At 42.8% G+C, this 26,027-nt stretch overlaps 2 protein-coding genes across 7 annotated transcripts in view; one reads left to right on the top strand and one right to left on the bottom strand.

The window, feature by feature from the left end:
• Nucleotides 1-12,469, bottom strand: part of DOCK4 (dedicator of cytokinesis 4) — a 257,352-nt gene extending 244,883 nt beyond the window's left edge. For 3 of the 4 annotated variants that reach the window (XM_055710581.1, XM_055710582.1, XM_055710584.1), the window contains exon 1: nt 12,169-12,468. In XM_055710581.1, the coding sequence (XP_055566556.1) occupies nt 12,169-12,205 (37 nt within the window). In that variant the 5' untranslated portion in view covers nt 12,206-12,468. Of the gene's footprint in view, nt 1-12,168 lie in introns of all 4 variants that reach the window. The other variant, XM_055710583.1, reaches the window with a different exon arrangement.
• A 36-nt stretch (nt 12,470-12,505) lies between these two features.
• Nucleotides 12,506-26,027, top strand: part of ZNF277 (zinc finger protein 277) — a 54,841-nt gene continuing 41,319 nt past the window's right edge. Inside the window, exons 1-2 of one of the 3 annotated variants that reach the window (XM_055710586.1) lie at nt 12,571-12,630; nt 13,576-13,745. Coding sequence is in view for 1 of the 3 variants with exons in the window: in XM_055710585.1 (XP_055566560.1) it covers nt 12,588-12,630 (43 nt within the window). In the remaining 2 variants the exon portion in view is untranslated. Of the gene's footprint in view, nt 12,631-13,575; nt 13,746-14,046; nt 14,066-26,027 lie in introns of those variants that run through there. The other 2 variants (XM_055710585.1, XM_027812338.2) reach the window with 2 other exon arrangements.

Genomic DNA, 26,027 nt, shown 5'->3' with positions numbered 1-26,027 from the left:
AATATGTGTTATCATTATATCAGGCAGAAGTGTTTCTTTTTCTTTCCCATATTAATGTATTGAAAGGACTCAAAGTTTAGCAGTTTAAGTTCTGGATGTAGCAGTGAGACAGACCTCTCAAAAGGATGTTAGAAGTATTACATCTGTGCTCATTTTACTTTGTTACATCTCACTGAACTCCTGCTATACATTTCCTAGGTCTCACTTCTGTCCTTGTTCTACCTTTTCCCAAAAGTTTTGCTACATGGCAAAATCAGCCAAATTTTACATCCACAGAACTGAAGTTGTGCCTTTACAGTTCTTAGTTTCTGATCTTGTGACACCCAAATTAGTTTAGCAGCCTGCTCAGTTGACAAGACTCATTCCCAACTTAGTGTCCAAAATATGTGCTTGGACAGTTCTGTTTGTTGCACGTGGAGACAGCTTGTGACAAGAAGGACAAGGAATTGCTTACCAAGTAGCCTCTAGAATAGGAAAACACTTATGGCCATGCTAGTCAAAGTGCTCAAATTAAGACTTTCTGAACAGCACTAGCAAGTAGAAGTAACCTAAAATTCATGAACGTTTTAGAACTAACAGTGGGTTCAGTAAGCAGCACACTCATGAATCCAGCCTGAACAGCTGAATGAGAAGATATACAAGTAAAGTATCCACTTCACCTCGTTATTTGTTCCTACCTCATGAGAAAAGCCATATACTCTTGACAGGCCAACAGAATTCTTCGTTGGGCCATAGCTTTCTATTACACCTCATCTAATGTGCCTGCAGGTTTGACTGAGCAAGGCAGCTTCCTTTGCAGCAGGGCCAGCAGCTGTGCAGCAGCAACCCAGTCACCCATCACCAGCCAAGGAGGCCAGCACCTCCAGAGCCACACAGCCAGTGGGCTCACCCTACAGCCACATTCTCTTCAAAGCAGAAAAGCCCCAAGCTTGGCAGCACTGGTATAGCATGGGGAAGCACCAGGATGCTGTGGCTGCAAGGCGCTCTAAGCAAGACATGTGAAGAGCGCTGGGGTCCTGCCATCTTTTGTACTCCCAGCTGCACCCTCCTTCACCTCCTCCTGTCTGCCAAAGCCTGCATGCCAGCAAATCTGAGCCCAGCTAGAGGTGCTGATCCAGTGGAAAGCCCTCCTGCCAAAAAAGTGATTAGCTTTCAGCCAGATCAGCTTTTCCCAACTGTTCATCACAGAAGCTGTTACAAGGGAGCAGGGGGAAGCACATGGCCAGAGCTGGGTGAGCACCAGAGCTCGCCCAGCCTGGTGGGGGTCACGCTGGTCCCTAGACAATTATGTTCTGCTCTTCAGAGTTTCCCCATACACACATTCTCAAGACAATTGCTATTCTGAGTGTCCTGAATTGCTTTAACACATGTCACTGTAGCTGTACTTATTCCTATCCTACACAAACCCTGTATTTTTGCATAAAATCTGCGATTTGCAGTCTGCAGAGTGCTTTTGAGGTTTTGCATAAGGTATGTAAAAATATGGATAGCATTTTACAGAGGTAGTTAAAAAGCTAAACTTAAAACAGTTCTGCAAACAACAAATCCGCTTCATAGATTAACCAAAAGATTCTAACTTGCTAGTTGATTCAACACTTCGCAGCTAAATTTATTCTTGGACCTCTGTATCTCTAATAGTGAGCACCTCCCCATGGGTCCAGTCCCTCTCTACCTGGTCATTATTTTGCTGAGGAACCCACAAAGAGACAAAGCACACTGATACAGACCACAGACCTCCATCTGCTGCACAATCACCTTTATGCTGCAATTACGATCCTGTGAATTGGCTGCTCAAAGAGCACTAGTAGCAATATTTATCAATATTAATTCAAACAGATCTTTGCAAGAATCATCACGAAAAACCTATGCAATTTCTCTAGAATTACAGTTGCACTTTTTTTTTACTAGGTTACATTTTTCTGATTACATTGGTAAGAGAGGGAACCACATCATTTATGCTTGTTTAATATGACAACTACCCTCTGTAATTTCTCAGCCATCTTCAAAACTGGTGTTGTTTAATATACCTATTAAACACATTTTTAGAGGCATTGCTATTCAAGCCCCAGCAGTCTATTCAGCAGAACAGGATCTTTGCCTAAGCAAAACAAAGACACTTCCCTCTACATGCAAATACAATAAAACCCAACAATTTTCACTCTTTAAACCAAGTATGACCACACTTAAATCTTAAGATACAAAAGCAGTGGATGTGGTCTAACACTGAACAGACAGGTAGCAGTAGCAGGACTGACATGACTCATCCTTTCTTCATGCTGCCAGGAAGCAAAGGCTTTTCATCAAGGGGAAATTTTAAATACTACTTCTCAAAGCACATCCTAATTGCTCAGGTTGAGATAAAGCTACTATTACTTTAAAAAATTTAAACCCCCAACACAACAGTTTTTTTACAAGCAACCTCTGAGAGTATCATTAAAAAAAAAACCCAAAACCCACTTCCCAAGTAACTATGGAATTAAGCGATTTCCATATTATCCTGTCTTTGAAAGTGGGGAGCCCATTACCTCAGATTCTTATGAACATTGTTTACCATGGTTTTAGAATTTGATTGTCTTTGGAGATGCAACAACAGTTGCCTCACATTCAGGAAGAGCACACTTTCCTCGAAAAATACATATTGTTCTAGTATTTTACTTATTTTCAGCATCTTTCACTATGATTTTTCAATTAATTGGTGGAAAGAAGCTGTTCAGTCTTCGGATAATGAAATCATTCTTAAAAGCCTAACTTGTATGCAGAAGACAGACAAGTCTTTTGTCTTCTAATCCGATTTAAAAAAACAGTTTAAATTATTGAATTTAGCTTTCCAGTTATGCGAGCAACTGGAAAATCTTTAACTTGAGATGTTTACTATTATCATTGACATTTTCTCAAGACAAATATAATGGCAAAATATGTGCTGTCACATATCTCCACCCTTATTTTACCTATTTAACCTGGCAAATGGCAGGAATAATCCCATTTGTTCAACACAGCTGAGCACTCAGAACTGTATCTGGCCCAATGAGAAGAATTTTGGCTTTTGGGTCTTGTTATTCGAAGAGGAAGAAAGGATATCACGAAGTAATATCATTTTGGCTTGTGTTATAATTAGCTCTTCAATTTTCTTCTGATATGGGTGGGTGGAGGAAAAGTAGTAAGTATAGGAACAGTAATGAACTCTGTACAAAACCAACACATGCTCTCTTACACTGAAACAGAAGAACAGGGATCTTCTATTTTCCACCTTAGGATTTCCTCTTTTTTTGTCCGAAGTTTTACAGACCAAAAAAAAAGGAAGGAAGCTGGGGGCAGGGGGCGAAGGTAGAGGAATAAGGAAGAGAGATAAGTGAAGAATGTTTAAGTTTCCACTATTAACCATGAATAACACAGCAGCTCTGCCAGCTGTTGTCCACTAAATTGTTTCAAAAATACGTGCTCAGATTTCTTCTTATCACAGTAATAGGAGAGATAATGTTAACACCAGAAGGAGCAATTCTGTATCCCATGCAAAGGCAGAAACGCCAAGTCAAGCTCTATATCCTCACTGCACTTAAAGACCTAGTACAGATGCCAGCAAAGGAACCACACAGCCTAGGAAAGAGGCTTATTCCTTCAAGTTACAAAGTATTAGCCAACTTCATTCCTTATAAATATTACCACTTAAAAAAAATGTTAGTATTTACAACCCATGACCCATCTCTATACAGCCTAGTTTCAGGGAGCGGACCACACAGTTGTATCTATGCAGTCAAAAGTAACATTATGAGCCACTGATGACACTTAGGTCTCCCATTGCTACTCCCCCCCCCCCCAAAAAAGGCACTCCACTTAAAATACAAAATATTATTTTTCTGAGGAAAAGCTCTGTATAAAGATGGCTATTTGATTTTACAGATAGCATCTACAAAAGTGAATGCTACTTCATGTAAGTACAACTATTTCATACTTCTATAGTCTGACATATCTAAGCTTAAGGATCAAGCTGTTACCGACTGCTGTTTGTATAAAATACAATAATGAAACAGTACCATTTTTGCAGCTCACTTGCTTTTAACTTACGTAACAAAACATCAGAAGTACTGGTTTCCAAACCCCTCCCCCCCCCCCCCCCCCAGCTTCAATGCCTTGTACATACTTAGCTCACTATAGTACTCTGCAGAAAAGTTAAAATAAGGCTTCATGGAGTAATCATTTGCTTTCTGCACCGCAACCTGTAATTTTAAAGAGGTTCAAAACATGAAACCTTAAGTGGTCAATGATTTAAGATATCAAGAGAAAATGTTTTGTTTTAAAAATAACTAAATAGAATTCAGTAACTTTTATTGCAGAAGAGCCCCTGTTGCACAGTTGGTGCTCACCTCTTACCCACAGCATACAGATTCCCATAAACTCAATGCAAATTACTTTCAACAAATGTCAGTACACACCTTTATAGTTAAAGAGCTCATTCTGCATTTCTGAATACAACTCAGACATCATAAATTCAGTGCAAATAATAAAAATATATCAAGAAATCCCTAGCAATGGATTGGAAAGGGCACTCCATTTCTTCTCTGCTGTATAAAGAGCTGAACAAGCTCATCATTTAGCTACTAATTGCTTAAGACTAGCCACTGCCTGCTTCTAGAGCCCTGAGAGGGAACACACACTTGAAATCCAGTAACACTGAAAGCAAAACTGAAATAAATTCCTTAAAAACCTTACTGTGAATTCTGTTAACTAACAACCCCATTTTGAGGTTTTATTTATGTTTTCTAAACACAACCTATAAAGAAAAAACCTCAATGTACTAGAGAGCTGAGTAAACAGACTTTACCCACTCTCAGTTCTAACAATTCCAGCTGTTACTATTTAAAAAATGTGAATCTGTAAAAAACAGATTGACTTGGTTGCTTAACTGGAGAAAGATGAGAAGTGTAATCAGTATCAGCAGGGTTTTTTTCCCTTATATTGGCTCATCTTTAAGAGCACATGAGCACATTTTTTGCCTCATCCCGTAAGACTGTGTTGGGTTTTTTTAATCCTGCAAAACTGATTTGATTTTATCCTATTTTCTTACTCAAACCAAGAAAAATCAGCAAGCACAGGCATTACAAATTGCAAAATCCAAGCTTCTTTCTTTGTCCCTATAGCACAGGTGACTTTCAGAGTTGCACCGTTTGCAGCTCCTCCTATCCACCCTTGAGCATCTGGAAGTTAGATCAGCATTATTTTCAAACAAAATATTTCAGGTGCCCAGGAATGCAAAGTTGACAAGTTGTCATAGCATCTTTAAACTATATAACTGGGAACACGCATTCTGAATAACTAAAAACATGTGTTATGAAGAGAAACAGAACACAGCTAACAGTCTCTTGTCATTGTAAAGGTATGAAAAATACATTACTTTAAACATACAAAGGCAAGCTAATGGCAAATCATTGTGGCTTTCAAGTGTCTTTAGTTACTCATCTTGCATTGCTTCTCCTAGCAAGCTTGGCTGCTGTTAGCAAGTGAAGTTCCTAAATTGCATCTCTCACAAAGCTGTCAGACAAGGTGCTTTCAACAGTCTTGTGTGACGAAGGAAATTTGGGAGGCAGAATGGCTGACAAGAGAAATAGCATGGAAGAGAGGTGCTGTTCACTAAGGATACGTAAGCAGAAATAATCAGCTGATGAATACAGGATGGGAGAACAACTGTCTAGACAACAGTATTCTGGAAAAGGTCTGAAGGATTGATTAGCAGTTCCCAACTGAACATGAGTCAATGCTATTGCAAAAGGAACAAACATAACACCAGGAATGACAAGCAGACACATTGCCTAAAGCACACACTAAAAGATTCTCCTTCTTTACTTGATAAAGCTTTCCTGTCCAGTTTTGAACATAGATCAATTGGCCAAACATAAGAAAACCATCATCTACAAAGAAAGGATGAAATAACTGGAGCTATCTCATACAAGGAAATTGAGACTGTCTTGGCAATTCTTCATATACACATAATACATGCAAGAGGAAAACTAAACACTAAGTTTAGTGCTAAACACTCTAGTAGTAAGATTGCTAAGCACTTACTACAGAAGTTGCAGATGCTCTGTCATCAGCAATCCTTCAGAAGTGACAGAGTTGACTTGGCCTTGAATAAGTAATACAGATTAAATCTCAAAATTTTTCCTATGTTTCTATTTATCATCTCCAAAAACAAAACAAAAACATCAATCCCTTGTATTACACGGAGACACTTAAAACAAATTAAATGCATATGACATAACGGACATCTCCCTCCAGGTTAGTCTCCTGGCTTCCAAATCACTGGGAATGGGACAGTGGTCACCTCAAAGGCATTCTGCTCAGCTCCTCCCAAAAAGACAAATAGCAAGAAAATGAGAAAAAGCAGAACAAAAGGTTAGCATGTAACTACATCATTGAGTAAAAACCCCACAGCAACAAAAGAAATTCCAGACTGAAACTGAAGCAAAACTTCTGCATTTCATCCGTTCTGTACAGAACCACAAAGGTAAGTCTGAAATGACTTTGAGGGGTTACCTAGTGTGTTCCCCTGTACCTTCACAGAATCAACTACAAATCCAGTAACAAAAACACACCAAAAAAACAACCACACACAACACTCAGTCTCTCAAAACTAAAGAAATGAAGGAACACATCTCCCAGGGGTGCAAACCCCCTGCTCAAAATGAATGTATTCAGCAACTAAGACAAGGCAAGTGTCAAATGATTCAAGCAGTCAGAATGCTCTCCTCAGGATTTTACCTGATCCCGAGGCTCAAATTATGGAGAACTTTATAGACCAAAACCTACACTGAGTTACACCCAGAAATGAACTGGAAACTATGGAATGAGATAACATGTTCACCTTGAACCAAGCTGTAAACATGAAACCCTGTTTTATTCTGAAGTTCTGTTCTGGGCCGCAGGCTAGGGAAGCAAAGAGATGTGTCAAAGCAGACACTCTTGCAGCAGTACAAGAAGTTGCTGATATCTGCATAGTACAAATAAAATAACCAATTATAGCTTCCTTGACAGGGAAGTCAGTGATACCATCACGTGATGTCTGAGCTCCCAGAAGCAAGCACAGATTACATTAGCCTATGCTAGATAACAACAACAAAAAAAAGCATCTTCCCTTTCAGCAGGGAGACCATATTCTCACCTTCCCTCCTTATATAACTTAAATCACCATTGTTCCACTACCTTTTGGCTAAATCTGATTCAGCTAGTAGCCACACCAGTCCAACACTGAGAATGGTGGCAAAAACCCCTCAATACAGTGAAAGAGGAAGAAAAACAGTGCCATCAGCATACAGCTAAGCATGAAATCACATTAGCCTTCAAAAAATCTTTCCCAGTAGCTCTAGACAGACAGTGAATAGGAGAGATGAGATCTCTGAAGGGCACTATGTAAGGAGGTGTTAAGGACAACCCAGAGCTGGTTAGTCCATTAGGAGATAAAGGCACGTAAAACATCACATGCATATTAAAGATTAGATTTTTGGAGGCAGCTGTTAAAAAAACTTTTAAAATCTTGATTTAGTCTTAAGACAAACAAGTGTTGATAAAGTGGTGAAGTTAAGACTAGTCTTATGACCAAAATGACTTAAAAATCTCAACCTTCATATTCTGCATTCCAACAGAATACAGTCAGTTATTTTTTTTGTTATTTTTTTTGTCCAGGAGCTGCAAGTTGAGATTATTCCATTTCTGTAACATACTGAAAGTTACTGCTTATGTAGAAGACCAGGAAAACACAGTCTTTATCCAACTGGCACCCTTAACTGATGTAAAAGCCTTCACGACAGTATGTCACGTGTCAAAAATATTCCTATAGAAAATGTGTAGGTATTTGCTATCTTGTGTAGCTAGAACTCAGAGTATTTCATAAACTAGGAGCGGGCTCCCATCACCCCAGTGAAGAGCAGGGAGCACTGGTACCCTGCCAAACTCATTCTCAGTGCTCCAATGGTACCTCACCTTCACCTACCTGCAGGTGGCTAGCCCCATGAACAGTTACAAGCTGCAACAAGAAAGCAAAGATCATCTTCCACCCATTTCTTAGCCCAATAAGCTCAACAATGCACTATGTTTTTCCTTGCCTCACCTCTAAACAGTTATTTAGACAGTATGACAGAAATTTTGGGTAGAGCTTATTATTAGTGGCCACAGTCAGAAAAAAAGATACAAGCTGAATTCCATAGAAACATGAGGCAAGAGAAATGTAGAACAGAAAACAAGATTGAAGGCTGCATTTGTACTATTTGGAGATGGATGCAAGAAAGGCTGATGAAGTGTTTGTGTCAAACAAAACACATTATGTAAGAAGTCTAGCATGTTATTGACAGAGATATTGTTGGGCTACACAAACCAAGCTTGTTTACAGTAAAATCGGCTTGCAGTCAAAAAAAGTGATTATGGCACAAAGATAAAGATGTCTTAGCTATCTTGCAACAGGACTGCTATCGAGACTGTTCTGGCTGCAACTCAGAACAGGGCACAAGCCAATTGATTTGGCTTTTGTCTCTGCAAGTCAGTACTGCTCTTGTGATCAACTAATACACCCCTGCCTTTTTTCCTCCTATAAACCTCAGCTTACAGCACAAAGTCATTTGATCCTTCCATTTCTCCATCAATAAAATAGGAGATGGCCACACTTCACACACCCTTGAGAAGGTAGATTTATGGCTTACCCACACTAAAAATAGCAAGCACTATTTAAACTTGTCTGAGTTAAATTGGTGTATTTCACTGTATGGCATGACTTCAGGATGTGGAATACTACTCTGCTTATAAATTAGACAATGCATTCAGCAACCATTTTTAATTATTCTCCCTAATTAATCCTTCCATTCTAATCCAGAAAACACCTTCCTGAGAAATGCTGAGCAGCTTTGTGTTTAGCAGAAAAAGGTGAACCACCTATGTTCCAGAAAGCTTAACCGCACTTTTACAAATTCAGGTAAATCAAAGAAATCTGATGATACAACAGTATGCAGATCTGGTGAGATAAAAAGAAAGACAAACTGGTCCTCTCTATTAAGGCTAACAGAACTTGTATCTTTACTCCAGACAGCAGCTACAAGAAAACTATGTAGTCCTGTGTTTTATTTATTACAGCCAAAGTTTCCAGTTTGCACCAACCAGTAAGTCACCTTTGAAAGCTACACTTAGCAGTTTGCTGCCTGCGGAGCTCCCACAGCTATGCAGTCTTAAATGACTCAGTTCAACAAAGGGTTTGGTTATTGTTCTAAACAGTATTGTTCTGTTAGGTTCCAAATTCACGTAAAACACACAGCATTTATGCGAGCCAACTCCATTTGTCACCTACCAGATTTAAATACTATTAACAGCAGAACAATCTTACCTCTCCTACCCCTACATCAGCATACTTTGTGCTAAATACTCCACATAACTGACTACTGGATCCTTCGTGCAATGCCATCGCTAGTTTGACATAACAGCTGTAGGCGTGATTCAAAACAAACGGAATTTCAAAGTGAAATACAGTGGCCTTCTGTTCTGAAAATAAAGATATGAAAACCCAGACAAAGCAAACTCTCTCAGAACCAGGAATATCCCAATGCATATTTCACCTTTAACATCCTAAAGGATAATACAGAAAAGACAAATCTATAGCCTCAGAAGCAAAAACCACATAACTGTAGTACGAAGTTTGTAACATTAAGTAGTAACATTCTTCATTATGACAGTACCATCGACTAGGAAATGAACTGGAAGTGTGTCTGCCTATTAGTAAATGAACTCAGAGTAAAGCAACCTGCTCAGTAAAAAGAAATTAGGTAACAGTGGCTAGCAGGCAGAAGTTCAAAAATCTACAGAAGAGAAGACTATTACTTTTATTAACTACACCTCGAAGTGGGAATTGGTCAGGCTGTGCAAGCGAGCAACAGCCACCTGGTTACCAGCAACCCTTCTTCAGTGCAACCAGGTGGCTGTTGCCTGGTTATTCATCCATTTTGGCATGTCACAGTAGAAATGTGCAGCACACAGCATGTGCTACAAAACTCAGATTGAAAATGCAGATGAGGTCTGACGTTGATGCAAGCCCTGAGCTCTTTATACAAAGGATACATATGCTTTGTACAACTAATCGGGATTCTCAAAGGGGTTTTTATAATGCACCCATTTTCCCAGGGCAGATAGTTACATCAGTATTAAAAAGAAACTGTTTGGAAACACAATAATCCCATCACTAAAAAAGAAAATATGTAAGCGGCTCTGCAGTGCAAAATGTAAGCTAGATCTACCAAATTCACTTTACATGAAGTTTAAAGAATTATATGGCAAGATACAAGTCTTTCTCCTACCTCCCCTACCACTGCTGTAAAGCACAATAGCTTATATGATAATTGGGTGTGAAGGCTTTGCAGACAGCACTCATCATGCTGTTAAGCAAGCACAGAGCATAAAACTATGTGCTATATATAAAATATATAATAAAAAAGCAGCCTGAGAGAAAAATAAAATTACTTTAGGCTGTTAGTATTTCAACATTTTGCAATGGTCATATGAACTACAATATCACTCCCATCCTAGGGGTATAGAGGACCCAATCTGAACAGTGGCTTTTTGTTACTATCTTGAATGGCCTTTGGAAGCCACCTCACAGAAAGCCATGGAATGAATTTAAGTAGGAACAATCATCTTTTTTTTGTGGCTATATTATATTTACACAAATAAAGAGGATCTTTGTAGAGAACTACAGGTTCTGGTTGATCCAAAGGAAGCCCACTACTGAGTAATCACAACTGTATCCCTTCAGCAGGCATAAGGGTTCAGTGTCACCAGCCCTGTTAAGTGCTGGAAGCAATCTGTATGCGAGTACCTGAAAAGGTTTACTAAACATAGAAAGTCTTATTTAAGGGATATCACTTAATTGTTTAGCAACCAGGAGGTAATTATTCAATTAAGGTGAACGGTGTTTGGCTGCTGGCTTTCAGTATTACAAGAGATGCTCCACAGAAATTTTTAGCTCATAAATCCAGAAGGGGAAAAAAAAAAACCAAAAAAAACCCCACAAAAACAAACCAAAAACTCGCTTCAGTTGTGAAATAGCACACTATCCTCAAAAATAAAAACCCCAACAACCAGACCTAGAGGAGTGCTGCAGCTAGAAATACTTGACTGCTAATATCCAGCATGCCATTGCCATTCCAGGGAGTCCCAGAGCGGTTTTTAAGCCTCTGCCCATCCTCCTAAAGAAAGGCGGGTGGCAGGACTAATCAATATCTTGCCACCCAGCTGTGGCCTGGCAAATAAAGAAGTCAAGAAAACAAATCCCACCGATGATCTCTATAATTTCGCATTCGGAGGCCAGCAACATCTGGGCTCAACTCCAGATGGGACGGAGCTCCCGCAGCTGCCCAGCGCACTGCCACACGCACACAAAGGAGGGCTCCGCGCTCCTCCTGCCTTTTCCGTCATGGGCACGACTCCGCGTTCAAATGCGGCGTAAACTCACACAAAGCTGCTTACTACGCTAGTAGGTCGGTATAGCAGTTCAGCTGCCTCTGTGTCAGAGCGGGCCATTGACCGCGACGAGCCCCCTTGAGCTCAGCAAGCGTTAGCCATTCTAGTAGGTGATGTCAAAAAAATGTAAAAATCACAGCGAGTCTCCCCGACCACTTCGTAAGACAAACGAACGGGCTTCAGAGCCCTGCACCGGGCACAGATGAATAGATCGGCAAGGAAGCGCGACTCCCACAAGCGGCACTTTGCCTGGTTTCCACTGAAGCAGCGACAAAACCCCCGACGCGCGAACAATGCCCGCGGCCCCGCTCCCGCGCCTCCCCGGGCGCCGCCGCCAACACCGTCTCTCCCAGCGAGCTTTTTTTAAGGCGGCTTTGTTCCCCGCGGAACACCGGCCCTTCCACCAGCGCCCGCCTCGGCGGCGGCGGACCGGCCCCATCCCCGGGCAGCAGCGGGAGCCGCCGCCGGCCTTTGTTGCGCCCCGAGGAAAGGGACCGCTCGCTCGCCCCCCGGCCCCGCCGGGACCCCCGGCCCCCGCCGCTCACACGGGCGGGGCGCTGCTCCCGCGGGAGGCGCCGGCCGCCAACACCGGCCCCGCGGGGCGAGCCCGCTCCGCCGCGGGATGCGCTCTCCGCCAGCAGCGTCGCTCCTCGCCCCCCGCGCCGCTCTCCCTCGCTCACTCACCCACGCCGTACTTCTCGTGCTCCGTGGGTATCCACATACTGGCGGCGGGCGGGCGCCCGTCACCCCCCCACCGGCCGACAGCCCCTCCGCTAGGAGCGGCAGCGGCCGGCGAGCGCGTCCGCTGCCTGGCTGCTTCAGCCGCGGCTGCCCGACCCCAGCTGCGCGGGCATTGTTCGGGCGGGCGGGCGGGCGGACCGACTGACTGAGACGCGTTCACCGCCAGCCACTTATATGCCCCGTCCCGCTGCACGCCGGGGAACGTAGTGCCTCAGCGCGGCCGCGCCCCTCGTCGCCCGCGGCCGAGGGAGAGACTACGAGCCCCGGCTGGCCCCGCGCTCCCCGCCGGGGCGGGGCGGGGCGGGGCCGGGCCGGCTGCCGGAGGCCGCCTCACCCCGGGGCGGGCGGAGCGGCGCGGCGGCATGGCGGCGTCCCGCAGGGCCGGAGGGCCGCCGGCCCGCAGAGGTGAGTTCGCTGCGGGAGACCCTAACGGCCGGGCTTCGCGTGTCCTGGCTCGGGCGGCGGGACGGGGCTGCCGCCGCGGGGCGTGGGGAGCGGCGGACGCGTGTGGGACGGCCGGGAGCCCTCACGGCCCGGCGCGGCGGGGGCGCCGCCGGTCACCGGGCGGAGCGGGGGTTCCGCGGAGCGCGCCGAGCAGCCCCGTCCCCGCCTCCCGGTGTTCCAGGCCGTTCTTGTGGCCCTGCTGGCGCCGAGCCTTCTCTTAGCGAAGCCCCGCGTCTGGTGGCCGGAGCTGTGGGGACAGGGAGCGGTTTCAGCAGCGAGTTGTGCCGGGGAGAGGACGGGTGGCGGCAGCGTGCCAGGGGGCGGGACGTGCAGCTGGTGGTCGGGGTGGCTTTTGGCTTCCCACATAAACCCGGATCTCGGCACAGGCGTGCGGAGAGAGGGAGGGAAGCGGGGCGGTGTGCGGCGGGGGCACTGCCGGGCTGCCGGGGACGACCGCCGGGGATAAGTCGGGCACTGCAAGCAGCGGGAGCAGCAAGGTCTGCGTCCTCGCCGAGGGGCCTGTGTGCCTCTGCCCTTCTAGAAGCAGCTTAGCTGGAGCTCAGCGTAGGGAGGGTGCTGGACCGATCCTTGTGAGAAAAACCCGGGCGCTGTGACACGGGAGCAAGGGCTTGGTGTTACATCTTTTGGTCCTGCAGCAAGGCACAGGCAGCGGGGAGGAGGGAGAACTCGGGTGATATGGCGCTGCTCTGCAGGCCTCCCTGGGTGCAGGTTGTCTCTAGGGTGACTATGTCTGGCTTATAAAAAAGCGTTCTCCAATCAAACCAGCACCCTGAACTGGTAAAGAGGAATTTTATGGGATGATTCAGTTGGAGCTGGACACAAAAATAGAATTTAATGTTTTCATGTTTTAAGAGGGGAAAGTGGCTTAATTTTTTTTCATCTCAGGTTGGCTTTAAGCCTCTACTGAGAAGTTATGTTGAATTTTAAAGCTGCCAATAGTGTGAAGGACAGCAGAAGGAAGTCATCTGCAAGCAGGCAGTTTCAAATGGAGAGCTGGAGTGCACTTACTCCAGGTTTATCCTTCTAGTTGTCAAACTGTGGTACTGGGTGTTCTTGTAAGTGACTTTTGTGTTTTTCTCTAGCATGTACTCTGCTTCTGTTCATAAAAGTAATACAACTTCATTTATGCTAGTAGTTAAAGCACTACTCTTTATTTATGTGTTGCAGTGTGTTGGCTTGAGCCCCTCCTACATAAAAAGCCAGACCCTTCTAGAGCACTTCCACACTGGCGTAATTGCACCCAGAGGCAAAGCTGTGCAGTTTTAACTGTTGAAAAGGACACACACTTTTGTCTGTGCAAGTCTTCTGCTGTATGAAATTGTTTCTAGGTCTGTGGAGTGCCAGAGAGCATGAGGTTACTCTGAGGTTTTTCCAGGTAATTCCTGTAAAGAGATTGGCACTGTGATGAAAAGAAAGGTTTGTTCCACTGGAGTTCAGAGGCCTATGTTGTTTTCCTATTGGTGAGCTCAAACACTCATTGAAAGGATTAGTGAACTTCTGGAGTCTTTGCTCCCAAACTCGATTTGCATCCCCTGGCAGAGCCTTTGGAGTTTCTAGGTGACAAAATGTGTAAAAGTCACTATTGAAAATCAAAATAATAGGTCCCAGGCTAAATTAACTTCCACCTTGGCCTATAGACTTCTACATACATCCAAGCTGTCCCTGTCTCCATAAGAGAGGGCTGCCAACATGCTGGCTGGGAGTCATGAAATTCTGCCACAGCCTTTTAACTGCTGTCTATCATGTTAATCGTGACTGAATTCAGCACGTTTGTATTAGGCTCAGAGCATGTCTTTCTTCTTCCCTTGAACAAAGACAATGCTACCCAATAGTTGAAATAGCCTTTTCAAAATTTTTCATTGAGAACCCAGTCGTTTATGGTAAAGAGATCTTCTGCTATAAATCCCACAGTCTGTGGGCAAAAACTACTTCACCCTAATATTTATCATTTTCCTGCCTCTGACTGAAATTCTTATTCTTTCAGAGGTTTCATTGCTACAAAGCTATTTGCTCTAGCAACATCTTGTACTTGCAAGTGCACAGGAGGTGTGTCACTTCTTTGGAGACAGTATATAGGAAAAATTAAATGACGTGGTTTTTTACAGTCTTGCTGTTTCCTATTTACAGAAAAGCCTGTGCTTTTCTATTCTAATCTAGGGCTGTGTTGTTTTCTAGTTGGTTCCCTCCAGCAGCCTTCACCAAGTGGCTTTTAGTAAACATACCACTGTCCACAGTATGATTTGTTCAGTCTACATTAATTATGCTACATATCAACATTTCTTACAGCATCTGTCAATGGATTTTAACATTAGGTTTTTTCTACAAGTGTATCTTTAATAGTTTCATTGGCAGTCTGACAGCTACGGTTTCCTGCTCAGGGTCCTTGTGGGTTCAAATGCTTTTTAATACTATGCTGCTGGAGCGTACCATGCTGGAGCATAGCATGTTATTCTTACTCCTTCCATGTCTATCTTGTGTCTCATTTTTAAGGGAATTTGGTTCACTGTGGAATACTAAAGTTTGACTGGCCTTGCACAGGTCTACGTTTTTTCATTGCTACCTAGTGAAAATTTTTTGTTCATGGTACTGTAAGTTCAGCTCTTAAGTTCTCTCTGTTAAGGATGCTATGAGAGCCACTTACCCCAGTGGACTCTTGGATCCAGGGGTCCTCTTTCCTGGTTACTGAAAGCCAGTGCCATGTACTCTCAGACCCGAGAGGTTTCTCCATCCGGGTTGATGGATGCGTTTCTCTTTAGTTTCCCCCATGTTCACAGGTCACCTGGATATCAACGTGGGCTCTAAGTCCGTTTAACACCCTTTCCTGAACTTTAGGCCCCTTACCCAGCCACTGGCTCGGACACCGAGTCTTTCCAGCTGAGGGTCTCCCGCTACTCACCAGCTGCTCTAGCTTGATGTTGTCTACCTGATGCATAACCAAATCTCCTATTTCTGATGCTCTTACGTGAGCCATCTCAGCCTCACACAGTATCACTGATACAGTTACCTCAGCCCTGTGTGCATTGCAAAATTTCACCCCCCAAAAGGTCCCAACACCACCACCCCCAAGCCTTTGTGAAGCCCAGATGCCTCTTGCATAACCCCCCTCTTAACTACCTGAAACCCAGCCCTTCCTCATTATCCTCTCAGAAACTTCTTCAAGCTTCTCACTTTTGTTATTTATGTTCAGCCATTCCTCATGTCATGCCCAGTAGTTTCTCATGTTAGCTAAGCCTCAGTCCATGGCCCAGTCATTGTCCTGTCTATCTGAGCACCCTTTCTGCCCTGTGTTCAGTTTCAGCTTCAAGAAGCTGGGCTTGCTGTCTCATCGCTGTGCTCTCAGGGTAACCCCTCTGCTTCTCAGGCCTCCGCCAGCCTGAGGTTTTGGTGGATGTTTTAGCTTCCAGTTAATTTTCTTCATGATTTTCCCCATCAAGCAAAAAAAGGGGCTTGTCTCTTCACTTCTGCAACAACTCCTTCATGGCTCTCCAGCTTTTCATGCTGTCCTCTCATCTGCTTGGAGCCTGCTTTTCATTTCTCACTTGTTGCCGCTGTTCCTCAGCTGCCTCCTGCTTTTAGAAGGCTCCTCTGATGCTCTAATGACAGTTCCTCAGCTGGTTATTCTCCAACATTAATTTGGTCCCTCCTGCCCTTGTTATTTCCTATACCCAGCTCAGGTACTCCTTTGGTCCTGCCCCTTTCCCTTCCACAGCCTCCACTGCCTACAGCTCTTCCTTTGGTCCCACCGCTCCTGTCCCGCTGCCATATGTCTCAAGAGCTGTTGCCCACAAACTGCTTCTAGATCCTGCTTTCACCCCCACTCTACATACTTTTTTTTTTTTTTCTTCTTTATGCTTTTCCACCTCTAACTCCATATCACTCCTGGCTCTCCACCTGTGTGATCTGTCATCATAGTCCCTGCATCTTCTTCCCTGGTATTAAACTTCATTAGACCTGTTGGAGTCACAACAGCACAGAAGGTTGTGAGGCAGAGCATCAAAGCATGACTGCTACATCAGGTGCCTGGCTCTCAGCAGCATCGTAATCTCTGCTCTAAGGCAGGAGCAAATTAGGAGTCATGGAAAGATTAAGTTTCTCTGCAGCTCTCCTGCCTACTGAGCTGGGTAGCTAAAAGTCCACCCAAAAACTTTTGGGAGTGGGGGAAGTGAGGCATTTCTTGGGTCCCGTGTCCTAAAACACAGGTGGGATTTGGCCTCCATGTTGCTGCTTCACTTCTGTCTTGGAAGCTGGGAAGTAAGGAGGGGAGTGGACAAGTGTTTCCCTTTTTCTAGTCTTCAGTTACGTCCCCAGGTCATCAGTAACTCCTGAGGATAGCACTGTAGTGACAGCTGCCTTCGTGTTTGCCACTCCAAGCTATGGTTATGTTACAGGGTATGGTGCTGCAGGGCAACTTACACAAAGCTCACGCTTGCCCTGCTGAAGGAGTGATTAAAGCAGGTCCCCAGCAGTGGCCCCTGGCTGCCTATGGCTCTTCAGCAATGGAAACTTCTCTTACTCCCTTTCTGACTCCCTTTCCCTGGCAGAGCTAGGCAGGGAGGGAAATGGCAACAGCAGTGATACATGTGGCTGTGCCGAGACCTAAAGCCAGTTCTCAAGATGTGGAAAGCTAAGTAGGGTGGTACTTTTGAGTCACATTTTGGTGCCAAAACTGGCCGGGATTGAAGTGCACTAGTAAAAACACTGTAGACACTGAGCAGACACCCACACTGTCCAATTCAGAAGCACATGCACATTCATGGATCCCTTGAACATTACTGTGGCCTCTAAACCTGTCTGATATCTGTGCCTGGGCCCTCTTACCCAGAATGCAGGTTTCTTCCTGTTTGCTAGCAAATCCAACTTGGTGTTGGCTATCAAAATTGATATACACGCTCACATTTATCTCACTCATCACAGATCCCTCAAATATCAGCAGTGTCTCCAAGTCTGTTGGCTGGACTGCCTTTGCCAGTCATCAGCTCCCAGGCCCCTTGCCCAGCCACTGACTCAGACCCTGAGACTTTGCAGGTGCAGGTCCCCTTCTACTCACTGGCTACTGCAGTTTGAACCTTGCTAGCAAATTATGCATACGTACACATGCATACAGGGTTAAGTATAGAAAAACATGGACACACCATGATCCCTCCAGTTGTTGGTTCCTGGACCTCCAGACCTGGAGACCTGCAGCGTCTTTTGCAGTTGCTGGCACTTAGACCTTGCAGCAGTATCACATGTAGGACAGAGGGTGAATTATACAAAAATGTAGTTAAGTAAAGGATTTAGTAAGAAGAAAGGAAAGTCTGTGGTGATCAGGTGCAGGGTTTGATCAGAGAAACATAAAATGCAACTGGCCCTTTTTATGCCCCCCCACTCCCTGCCTCCATTTTCTGGTGTTTGTTCCCCGTCATCCTTCCCTTTCTCTGCCTGTGACCTCTCCTCTAAATTTGGCATAAGACATGACATACATAATCCCACAAGCCCCTTCTGATATCCCATAGCAAGTTCCATGTAGTTCCACAAAGACCCTTAAATATACCGTAATACATATGATAATCATGTTTCCCTTTTCTTCTCAGTGACAAAGTTCAGGCTGAACTTGTTTAAGGCTGTGTCTGAGTAGCTCCTTTAATGGCATAACTTCATGTGGTGAATGACGATGACATTGTCTCTCTTATCACCTGCTCATAAGTATTTGTTTGTGTGTAATCTACCACTTTTCAGTAAAAAAGAATTAACAAATAAGGATAGTCCTTAACCAAATAAGGAACCAGATGCCCTCCTGTCCCACACATCCTTAACACAGCCCCTCCTATTCAGATCAGCCCCCAGTGAGTGGGTTGCCTCCTTCCCTTCAGATATCCACATGGCTGTGAATAAGGAGCTGCTGGCTGCGTGCTGCTGTGGGTGAATACCCCAGCAAGGTGTTAGAGCAGCCATTACCCCAAGCATACAGCTGCCACTTCTTGGCTGCTCGTTTATCAGAGTTCCTCAGACGTTGGCCAGATGGGCTTACCCAGCCCACCCATATCTGCCTGTTTCTGTTTGATTGTTTTAGAGGTTGGTATGCTGCTCGGTACCCTTCCCTAAAACCTCGGCCAGTTCCAAACATTCACACGCGTGGTTGCATCCTCAGTTGTTACCCATGGGGTGCTTCCAAGCATTTAGAGTACCACCGGTGATCCGTTTCTTGGGTTAAATCTCTGTTCAGTGAAGGATTTCAAGACCTGAGGCTTCCGCCATACCATATTTTTTGGAGGAGAGAAAGCATTCCTTCTACCAGTAGGCATTATAAGCTCTGTAAAAGATCTTGGTTTGACACAGGTTAATCATTGTGAACTGAACAGCTAGCAATTATACCTGGAGGACAGGTTCGCTAATTAATTCTGTCAAGTGCAACACATTATTTTAATATGATTACAAGAGTGAATCTCTAAACAGTATTATTTTAAAATGTTTTAAGAGCATTTGTTGTGATTTTTAATTACAAATGCCATCTCATAGGCAGTTTAACCAGTTACCCAGTAAGAAAACGGATATTGTAGAGGACTGGAAATTACTAAGTTGTTATTTGTAAAGTCACCTTTTATGTGCTTCTGCGTTTGAAAATTAAAAAGGCAAAATCCTTTCATGTAACTGTTGCAATAAGATGTTAGTGGTTTTAGCCTTCACAGCACGTTTCTTAAAAAACTGATGATGGGAGAATATACAAGTGAAACTAAGTATTTCATTAAATGAATAGTAATGGATTAATAAAATAAGTAAATGGATTGTATTGCTTAGTAATACAGATCTGAACTGCCTGTGATCCTGCTGTAATTTTACAAATAATTGTGTCATAAATATGCACTTCAGCTAAAGCTGAAGACAAAGGGGCATCCCCGCACCTTGGCACTAATATGTAACTCCCATTAGCACAAGGGATAGGATATGTTATATTCACAAAAAAGTACCAAATAAAGGCTTGCTGTTTGGTTTTCTCTGAATTCAGACACCTGTCATAGCTTCAAAGCACAGATAGATGGCCCTTATCTTTGTTAGATACAATTTCTTTAACTGCCTACTAGTGGACATGCATGTGTATTTAATTCCAGTAATCTAAGCCAATTCTTGCCTGCTCAGTAGCAGGTAAAGGCTTTGGTACATCAACAAACTGCCAAGTATCAGCTGCTCTGTATACTAACTGGAGTTCTTTAAGAAGTAAGCTGCTTCAGACTACCTGATATGAGCCATGTATGCAGTTTACACATGATAACTTGTTCTTATGTTAAAGCCTTTCAGTTAAGCTCTGTGAAATCTCTGCTCAGGCTTTCAGCAATAGTGAGTGGTGGTTCATCAGTCCAGAGACGGATGAAGACCTTTAAATTGTCTCAGTATTAGCAAATACCTGATTCTTGCCCAAAAAGTCTTTCTGAGATGTGGGCATGTTTTATTTAGATGCAGAGGTGTGGACTAGGAGGGTATTACAAGGTTTTTCAATGTTCGAAGTGTAACACAGATGCCAGGATAATTTGTTACACCTATTGAAACATGTTGTTCATTGTTTTATTTTGTTTTTACTGAGGAGTGCTGGTTTTCTGGAAGAGCACCCAAGTTGTGAATCCTTGTCACAAATGATGCCTGCCAAAAGCTGTTCCTGTCATATGAACAGGTGATAGAGTTCTCCCCTTGAGACTTTAGCCAGCTTTCTTGATGAAGGGATGCAGGTTTCAAACTAGGGTACAGTTAGGATAAGAGTGAACAGTAGGAAAGGAAGAAAAGGGCTTAAATATAATGAAATTACAAGCGTTAGGTGTTTTAACTTCAGTATGGGTGAAATTCTTGTTTTTCCGAACAGCCTTCATAACCTTTCTGAACGCTGTGTGCTTCTTACTACCATGTCCTGTCTTGCAACCCCTGCTAGAACTCTGCATCTTTGTGTGAACATCTGCATCCTAAAACTACAGTTGCTACCAGGCTCTCTCTGAGGCTTCTGCTTCACATTCTCATCCAAGAATTCCCAGCAGGCTGAAGCTGGGAGAAAAGCCTGAAGGCATTTGAACGTCTTTCTATGGACCTTTTAAAATACCTTTAAATATTGCCTCAGTAAAATCCCTGCACAATGTGGGAAAGACCATGGCATTGGAGAACTAGGAGGGAAATAATGGGGTAACTTTTGTGCTGCTTTAAAGCAGATCTGTGTTTGTGAGGAGTCAGGCACGTTATCCTGACCTGTGGTGTCTCACTGAAGTCAGCGGAATGTGTTTCTGAAAGTGTGGGTTCTTTGCAGAGTTGTTGTCTCGAGTCATCAGTAATTATTTACAGTCACTTGAGTGGAAAAAACTGGCATCCAGTGACCTGATAATTCTTGAATTAAATAACGTATTGGTCCGTACCATTAAAACCACATAACCAGACTGAAACCGTGCTGCTTATCTTGTGATACAACATGCAAATTTTTGAAAGATGTCTAACTACTAAACAGTAGAGCTAGGTCATCTGGGGGTGCGCAAGCAGTTTTCCTCAGTAAGAATATGCCAGATACTACATACTACATAAGAGCACAAATGTAATGTGTGTGGCTGTTTATGCAATACAGTTTTATGTTAGGGAGCTTCTGTTGCCCCACTTGGTAGGGCAGTAGATTTATGCTCTGTAGTATAAACAATAACACTTCTTGCTGTACAAATGTGAAACGCTCAAACTACTTTGTAGAGAAATAGTACCCATATGTAATTCTTTGATTATGGTATGGAGCCAGGAGTGCTCAACCGGAGTCTTTACTGATTTTCCAAAACATGCTACGTGTTTTGGCAGTCAAATTGTAATTATGAAGTAAATGAAAAGGGCATTGTGTTTTGCTTGAGTTTATTCTCTGATTATAAAGGATTTTAGGTCATCAGTGTACAGCAGTAACTGTCAACTTTTAATGTTTTGGCACTATAGGGAATGGCGTAGTTGAAAGTCTGATGTCTGATCATTGATATCAAGGCCTGGTTTTCCAGCAAGTAATTCCATGTTCATGCTTGTTTGGCACTCTGTCCTAGTATTTTGCTATAGGAGACCTGTAAATGAGAAATTGTAGTAGATGTTTTGTCAGTGGCTTCAGTGGTCCAAAACTCTGATACCTGTCTTGTCTTAGTAATATGTTTCAAATGGGTTTCTTGAACTTCCCTTTTGATCTTTTTTGCCCTGTGTTTTCACTGGACCATCTCTTCCAAATGGTCTTTTTTCCACTTCCCTGTATTTTTCTCTAATTTTTATGACTGACAGACAGTGACCAGAGTGAAATGGCCCAGCTGCTTCTGTTTGATTCTTGCTTATTGAGATGTCATCCTCCCATTTTTCATCAGTGGCTCCATCCCCAAGGAGTAGCTACTTCTACTTCTTGCCCAGTGTAGTAGTAGCTTAAGAGCCTTCTCTTTATCCCTCTGGTATATAAGCTTTATAACTGGATACGCCATCTGTACCTCACAAGCTGGTATGATGTGGTGTGGCTCTGTCCCCATGAGCAAATAATAAGGTGCAGTAGATAAAGACAATTGGTGCCACAGTCTCTAACTATGTTACATGATTTGTTGTTTTTGTTTTGGATTACCTGTAGTCAGTCTTCCCACACCAACCAACCTCAATGTGCAGGTGTTCCAAAGCTGTCTGAAGAAAAGCCCCTTGGATTAGACCCAGATGTCTCTGCTGGGAGGTTGGATGCATTTCCTAAGTACCTGGACTCCATATGAATCTGATTTACATGCACCAAAACTGCTCTCTAAATGTAGCCAATGTGCAAAGCAGCCGGAGGATGGTTAGGGACTGCAGGAGTCCTGCGTGGGTCAGAACTGTGCTGAGATGCAAGAAGAGGGACAGGGCTGGTGGCTTGCACAGGGAAGCATGGTACAGCATCCTGCGATTCAGGACCACTTTTAATGTGTGTAGTGTGTACCCCAGGTCAGCCCTGGCAGTCCCATGATAGGAGTACACAAGACTCACAATGCAAAAACGGGAATGGTTATGGAACAAATGCATGTAGTAATAAGTGATACTGCTGTTACCAGAGCATTTTGCTAGCATTTGTCTTGACCAGTGTGCCAGCATTGAATTTTATTATGACTCAATAATGCATGAATAAATGAGTGTAGAGCTTTTTCTCTGCAGGCTGGTATGTAACAGAAAGCATCCTGCTTGAGGTTTTAATTTGATTTTGTCTTATATGGGATGAAAGCATGCAGCCTGTGTTATTACTGTACTGATTTAATGTTCAGGAATCTGCGTGTATTTATGCAGTTAGCAAAATGTTGCCTGAAAAACATGACCAACTTGTATCACAAATCTAACATTCTAGTCCTGTTTCTTGAGGAAATTGAGTTATTTTACCATTCATGTCCCTGAGCTACATCAGCAGTATCAGTTAGTAACTGTGTATCATACTTAAGAAGTCAAAATCTGAGTCGTATGTTTAATGAATGCATGAAAGACAAGAGAAATTACTCCAGTATCACAAAAATACTTATTTCAAACTCTGGTACCCAGTCAGAATATGCTCGTAGAAATTTGATACAGCCTGCTGTGAGATGTCCCTTTGATCTAAGACTTCAGTATTTGAGCTCTGACTTGAAAATACTTTCATCTGAAATTAATTTTCAGAAATTTATTTATGAAGTATATAAATAGTGGATTATTTGAAATACAGTCAAAGCTTTGTTTTCCTGAGCTAAGATATCAATTAGGCTGAAGTATGTTGATCCGCACCACTGCATGCTATAATGAACTTTCCTTTTCAGCCATTGTTTTTTCCAGCTTGAATACCAATTTATGGAGGTTTGATTCTAAAAGTAGAAACAACTTATTTTGCTACTTTTTATCTGGAAAAGCTCCAGTTCACTGAGAAAGCAGCCACAGACCATGGAGCTTCTAACACCACAGTTAACAAACAAAATTTGGTTAAACAATTCAGCCTCGAAGGCTTTCTGACTGTCAGAATACCTGCAGCAGATTGCAGCCTGTACTGTCGGTATGAAACCCACAGACATCAGAATCTCAGAAATGGAACCTCTCAGGGTGCACTTTGAGGTTAATTCTAATTTATGTGAGTTTGAAAAAAATTAGTGTGACATTTAAAATGAAAATTTCACACTATTTTCCATTGTTTTTCTCAAATCGTTGCTTTTTTCAAAGAATGTCTAGCACTGGAAAAGAGTTATAAACCCTGTGATGCAAACATTTTAGTCAGGAGCACGGTAAAAATTCCTGTCATAATGACATGGGGGCATATCATAGGAATGGCTAAAGCAGGCTTTAAGTTTTTAGATGAGAATCACACCGCCTTTCCTTTAGCTAGAGAATGTAGCTAAAGCAATCATTTAAAAAGACCACTAGGCAATCCTTTTAACATCAGCAGGATGAACCTGCTTGGGAATTAAATCCTGTTAGAGGAATAGGACAGGTGACAAGAGAAAAGATAAGGGAAATCCTTGTAATGAAGAATTAGTGATCTCTACTAAATAATGACAACAAGAAGTAAACCAATTAACATATTTTATGTAGCAATGTTGGTGTAAAAGTTACTAGGCTTAGTACAGTAGTTGTTAAAAGCACTGCAAAGATAAATTTTAGCAATGAAGAATTTTTACTATCAATATTAAACACACTCTTAAGACCCCTCCTTTGTGGAAGAGCTAAGGTCACAATCACAGTGAATGGAAACTAAGATGTGCCTATTTCCAGCTTGCTAACGCTTACGGAGGCGTCAGCAGAACAGTGGTAGCATACACAAGTCCTAAATTCACATCCACATGTTTACTTGTGATGCCTTCCAGTACATGTTTTTAAAAGTTTTAAAATTATAGTCCTGATCAGCTTGGCATGAAATTATACTTTTCTTTTTTTTTTTTCCTAAGTAGTTTTCATGTGAAAAAGGCAGAAATGTAGTCTTTATACTTGAAGTTTAAAGCACCATTGTTTATGCTTTATTAAGATGCCTTTGATACGCTTTTCTATTAAATAGCAAGATAAAACACAGAAAAGCTACTAATTGTAATTAATTAGATTTGGATGATATGTACAAAAGAAGAACATAGATGATCACTTTTGTCCTTCCATTTCAAATTCTTGTGCTGGGTATTTTCTTCCTCTTCTCTGCAACTAAACATTCTGAGTTTCTGGTTACATAATTATCTTGTTAATCTTTCCAGATAATAGAGTAAGGTTTAATCATTGCTTCTTAATCCCTGATTTTAGTAGATAACATGGATCTCGGCTCTCCATGCCTACCATGTCACATAATCACATTGAACAAGAAAAGTTTGATATTATTTACTTCAAAAATGTCCTTTTGTTGAAGTGTCATATTATTCTAAATATCAGTATAAAAATTCATACAAGCCTAGGTAATTCACAAATATCAATTTTTAAAATCAACCATTTAATTACAGAGAAAATGTCAGGGAAGGCCACTGAGTATTGAGTACCACTTCAGAGTCTTCTTGATTTGCTTTTTTGGTTTTCTATTAAAAAACAAACAAAAAAACCAAAACCCAAAACAAACAAAAAACCAAAACAAAAACAAAACAACAAAAGAAGGGTTTTAGATCTTTATGGATGTTCTTTAAGACAGCCTTCACATATTTATGATCAACAGTTCTCATCTTGAAAATACACTGAGGTGAGTAACAAGTCAAATAGCCTGCCAAACTGATTAAGATTGTTCACGTAAGTAAAATGTTTGCACAGGTAAATGTTTGTAGAACTGACCATGGAGATTGCAAGGAAAACTTCATCCAAAGCCAGAATTCAGGAAAGGAAAAGCTTTGGTGAGCTTGTGTGGCAAAGGTTAAGATAAACAAGTGTTCTTGGAAGGAGGGAGCTGAGGCGTGAAGGGAGACTGATGGTTGGTGATGTAACTCATATGCATGCCACCTCTGTGCTGCAGAGGTTTTGGGTAGTGGGCAGGAAACAGAGAATTAAGTTTTATGGAAAATTGTGTAAAGGAATTAAACTGAACTTGGTTTCCTGATTCCTGTCACACCCTTGAGGAGATTTGAGTGCTGAAGGTGTTCAGAGGAGGAAGACTCTGGTAAGGGCATCCTGGAGGAGCAGGCAGAGTGGGGTTAGAAGGGAAGCTATAGCAGAGGTGTGGGAGACTGGCAGGCTGAAACTTGAGAACATGTTTTGGCCATGAGAGTAATGAAAAACTGCATGCCAGTCACAGTGCAGCTCATATGGAATAGGCGTGTTCTGTCCTGCAAGCCCACAGCAGCACCCGTAGCTGAGGGAGGCCACACAAGTAAGTCCTACGGTACCTCCAAAGGAATCACTAAGAATTTATTGACTGGCAAAAGTGGATGAGAGTGGATGTGTTAGGACTTGAC

The sequence above is a fragment of the Falco cherrug genome, chromosome 5 (genome assembly GCF_023634085.1).
Source record: "Falco cherrug isolate bFalChe1 chromosome 5, bFalChe1.pri, whole genome shotgun sequence".
Lineage (NCBI taxonomy): Eukaryota > Metazoa > Chordata > Aves > Falconiformes > Falconidae > Falco > Falco cherrug.
The sequence above is the reverse complement of the archived record's forward strand: the minus strand, read 5'-3'. Positions and strand labels throughout refer to the sequence as shown.